Source organism: Rhinopithecus bieti, unplaced genomic scaffold (assembly GCF_001698545.2).
Source record: "Rhinopithecus bieti isolate Rb0 unplaced genomic scaffold, ASM169854v2 scaffold_28557, whole genome shotgun sequence".
NCBI lineage: Eukaryota > Metazoa > Chordata > Mammalia > Primates > Cercopithecidae > Rhinopithecus > Rhinopithecus bieti.
In genome coordinates, this window is record NW_016812468.1 from 96,370 (window position 1) to 101,065 (window position 4,696).

The 4,696-nt window shown below is 44.7% G+C and overlaps 1 protein-coding gene across 1 annotated transcript in view; it reads right to left on the minus strand.

The window, feature by feature from the left end:
• Positions 1 to 62: 62 nt before the first annotated feature.
• NEXMIF (neurite extension and migration factor) overlaps positions 63 to 4,696 on the minus strand; it is a 6,011-nt gene continuing 1,377 nt past the window's right edge. The window contains exon 2 of the mRNA XM_017896401.1: positions 63 to 4,490. Within this exon, the coding sequence (XP_017751890.1) occupies positions 109 to 4,490 (4,382 nt within the window). The 3' untranslated portion in view covers positions 63 to 108. The remainder of the gene's footprint in view (positions 4,491 to 4,696) is intronic.

Sequence of the window (4,696 nt, forward strand, 5' to 3'; positions counted from 1 at the left end):
TTTCTTTCATGCAAATTTTGCTTTCAAGAGGGAAAACATGAGGGACTGCGGGCTTAGTAGGTAGTAGGAGAGCTAAGGGTGCATCATCTCAGCCATATTGGTGCAGTATTACCTCAGTTTTTCAAAAGAAGCTGTCCCAGACTCATCCTTGTGGACCTGTTCTCGCTCCATGTGCTTTCCCTTACATTTCTCATCTCTCAGGGCCTTGGAGCTGGATTTGTGACGATACAACTTTTTGTGTGTCGGTCCGTTATTGCCTAAAGTGCTCATGTTACTATACTTTTTATCAAAGAAGGTAGAGCGAGAGTCCTCGTTATAACCAGGCATGTTTGCACGACCAGGCTCACCTATTGCTGTTTTCCCATTGCTTTTGCTCACACCCTTGATTGACCTGTGATTCTTAGTGGCTCCTGGGGACCCACTGTTGATCTTTTTCTTAGACTCCTGTGGTGTCCCAGCCAATATTTTGAGGGTTTTTAATTTTAGACTATTGGACTCAGGGGAGTAGAATATTTTGGGATCCCCATGGTGCTCCATGGGTTCCCACAGGGGCTCTATGGAGGCCATCATGAATCTCTGCACATCTGCCATACCAGAGGCAATGTTGGACAAGATATAGGAAGGCTCCTGAAACTCCCGTTGGTCATCATCCAGAAGGCTGTTGGTGTTGGTGCCCATGCTCATATCACTCCAGCCTGGGCTGCTCTCCTTCCCCAAGGCCCAATCTCCAGAAAGTCCCTTTTGACTTGGCATCTTCATAGAGGCCATAGGGCCACCATGTTGGATACATTCAGCCAGTGTCTTCCCAGTGGAGGATATGGTGTTGGTTTGGCTTCCCCCACGGCCAATGCCAATTTGCATTTTCTCTCCATTGATGGCAGCCATGTATTTCCCTTTCTTTGTGGACTTAGGGACCTGGCGGGAGTTTTTGCTAGGTGGCTTTTCAATCCCTTTGTTGTTGCCTTTGAGGGCTTTTTTCCTGGTGTTTTTCTGAGAAGAGCTTTGGTTCATAGCCCCACTCTTGCTGGGTGAACTTTTCTTTCTTGATTTTGACACTTTGTTGTTGGTACTAATTTGACCAGATGGATCATTAAATGTTGACAGGCAAGGGTTTTTTTGGAGCAGGCTGACAGAATCCTCATCATTGAACATATGAAACTGAAACTGGTGGTTATTTAAAGTAAATCCATCCTCCATTTGGACCTGCCGTGAAAGGGTACTGCAGTCCCACTTGATTTTTTCCACACTGTCCAATGGTCCTGGGACACCCTCTTGGAACCCCTTCAGTGTTCCTAGTGTCTTCATACTCTCACATCTGGTAATTTGAGGGGAAAGACTAGGGGTGTCCGGTGGGGACATCTCTGAAAGGGAAGAGTGACGGAATTTGTCAGGGGTGAAGTTGGATATATCCAGGAGATCAGTGGACTCCTTCAGTGGTGCTATCTCATCAATGCTTTGCTGGATCACCAGCTTAGGGCTGCAATGGGCCAGGAAGTCATCAGTGATATCATCATCGCCATCCTTTTCACAGGACTTCAAGCTTAAGGAGCAATAATTACTTGAGCTGACAGAGAGTGGGGCCATTGAATCAAAGCTAAAGAGCCGACCATCATCCATATTGACTGGCCCCTGTTGGAAAGGAAAGCAGATCTCTCCATTATTAAAGTGACATAATTGGTAAGAGTCATCAGATGGGAGTTGGGTATCTTGCATGGAGTCATACAGGACCTTGTTGCAATTACTGCCACCACTACTGAGGCAGATTGGATTGTATGTTGTAGGTGTGAGGTTATTTTCCATGGAGACTACTTGGGAGGCTCCAAATTCACTGGATTGGGTTGGGGCTATCTCCCTTGAGACTTCAGCCATGAATTCCTGGGTGCCAGGCGTAGCCTTGTTGGGCCACACATTTCCATAGTTGCTTGATTCCATTTTGAAGTTATGAGATGACTGCTGCAGTTCAGAGTCAGAGGATGAGGTGAGCACACAGTCCTGGGTAGGCTGGAGGGGTACAAATGATTTTTCGGTTTGAGTGAGGCTGCCTTCATTTTGCTCTGGAGAATGGTGGGTGAAGTATGAGATACTAGTGTTATTTGACAAGTCAGAAGCATCTAACAATGTCTGCAGATACCCTCCAGGGATAACAGGTATATTAGTGGTAACATTAGCTGATGATAAAGGCATTTCAGAAGAGCAGGTCGTTGGTAGAAAAGTAGAATTCTTAGCAGCCTTTGCCTCATGAAATTCAGATAGATGGCAACTGTTTGAGGTCCCAGGAATAACTTCATTCTTCAAATTAGCCTTGGAGGATTGGTCTTCCAAGAGAGGGCTCATTTGAACACTTGGTTTGCTTTCTTGGCCAGCAGCTTTGACTTTCTTAGATTTTAACCTAGCTTCACTTTTAAATTTGATTTTGTTGAGCACTTTCCTCTCTGGCCCCTTAAACTCTGTGTCTTGGGCTTTGACTTTCACAGAGTCAGGGCCTGTGATGTCATTTAAATGTGATCCATTTGCACAGCTAGGGGCACCCAGAGGTGCTGACTTCAGTGTACCTTTTAGGCCTCCATCTTCTTTACGATTACTAGCTTGCCTCTGATCATTGCATAATGAAATCTGTTTACTACTTGCTGAAATTTCAATGGATGGGATTCTTTGAATCCTGTGCCTGTTGCCAAGTTTAGATTTTCGTTTGCGAGCAGGTGGTAGAAATGACACCTCAAAGCTACCTGGTTCAAAGCTTTGCTTTTGGGAAAAAGGTGTCTTGATGGAGTCCGTGTTGGTGTTTCTCTGCTTCTTCTTCTTTTGCCAGAAGCCTTTCAAGGGTGCCAGTTTGGCATATTTGTTGAGCTGATTCTCACTCAAATTTACTGTTGTCTCACTGGCATCCACCTTACCCAACTTCACCAGCATGTTCTTCTCACCTTTAAAGCGATTAATGATGATATATTTGATAATAACAGGGGGCTCCTTACGGGTTACTTTTCTTCTCTTTTTGGGACACCATTCATCATCATCTTCCTCTTTGGAACCAACTGGCAGCCATTCCTTCTTCTCATTTACTTTTTCACCCTCTAGTGAGTCAACATCATATAGATAATCTTCACTGTATCTGACTTTTCTCTTGGCTCGCAGCCCATAGTTCTGTTGGGAGGAGGAGCTGCCAGAATTAGTGTCCCGAGCCATATAGCGACTACAGTCCTTGATCTCACCCATAGAATCATATGAGATCTCAATGAAGGAACTATCATCACTGAAATTCCCTGATGTATCCAAGCAGTTAGCAAGATGGCCCTGCTTTGGATTCTTAAGTTGCTCTACTTCAGTCCCACTGCATGGTTTATTTAAGGCAGACTTTTCTCCATTATCCTTTCCATCTTTCTTCTCTACACCTTTGTCTTCCTGTCCTTCCTCTTTGCCTTTCTTCTTGTCCAAGTTTTTATCTTCCTCCCCCCAGATGATGCTCACATCAGGGACCTTGAATTGGGAAAAATCACTGCTCTGCTTCAGGGCCCCACTCTTAGACTCTCGCTTGGGGCAGGTAGTAAAGACGCTGGGAAAAAAGTTGAATTGGGCATCTTCCTGCATCAAAAGAGTAGTCTTGTCTCGAACGTTGTCCTGAAAGGACTCATACCGAATTTTCAGGGAGCAGACATCACTGCCTAGTGTTGATTCATCGTCATCAAACATGTAGTTATCCACATCTTCTTCAGAGAATAGGTTGACAGACAGCTCATTCTTGGAACAGAGGTCAAGCAGTTCAATCTTACTTTCACTAATGAAAGTCTCAAAGTAACCCCAATCCTGATTGGAATTTGCAAGCAAAGCTTCTTCTGTATTGCACTTGTCTAACAGTAATGCCTCATAATAGCTTTTCTGAGCTGGATCCTCCAAGTCAATGTCAGGTTTCTCAGTTTCTCGTCTGTCTCCTGCCCTTGATTTATGCAGGGGGAAGCCTAGGAGCTGGTCTGAGAGCAGCTGCTCTCCATATTTCATATTTTCTCCAGCATTAATACACTGAATCCCTATATCAGAGACTGCACACGTTTCATAATCCCTATTTAGATCACCAACTTTCAGACTGATCCCTGGCTCAGGATCTACTGCATCCTTGGATTCCATGAAGCAGCCTAAGCAAGTCCGACTTGGCTGCATGAGGCAGTCCCCATTCAGAGCTGACATGCCTGCAGGCTCCACTATGGCAAATGGAGCTTTCTCACATTCATTGGGAAGTGACCATGTGTTCAGGCCTTTTGCAATGCCAGATGTGAGGGAGATGGCATTCACAGAAGCACTATTGGCAGCATGTTCGGGTGCTTCAATCAGGCCCAAAGGAGAGGGTGGGCTCTGCATACAGGACTTCTTAGAGGGTAGAGGCAGGAGACCCCTGGGATACATCAGGGTCTCCTTTTGCGCCACCGGTATAGGCTGGATAGGTGCAGCAGCTTCTAGACCCGCAAATGACTTCATTGCCACATCCTGGTCCTCTGAGTCTAAGAAAAAGGGAAAGAAATGACAGGAATAAAATTAAGGATCTTAGACCAGACTCATTAACTTTCTTTCCCTTGATCAGTTTCTGGTACTTGATCTTATTATATAAGCTAAGCCTTCACATCTCTATCTTTACAAATAAAACTATGACATTAAAGAACAACCCTGATTTTATATTGAACATTCATGCAAGTGAAAATAATAATTA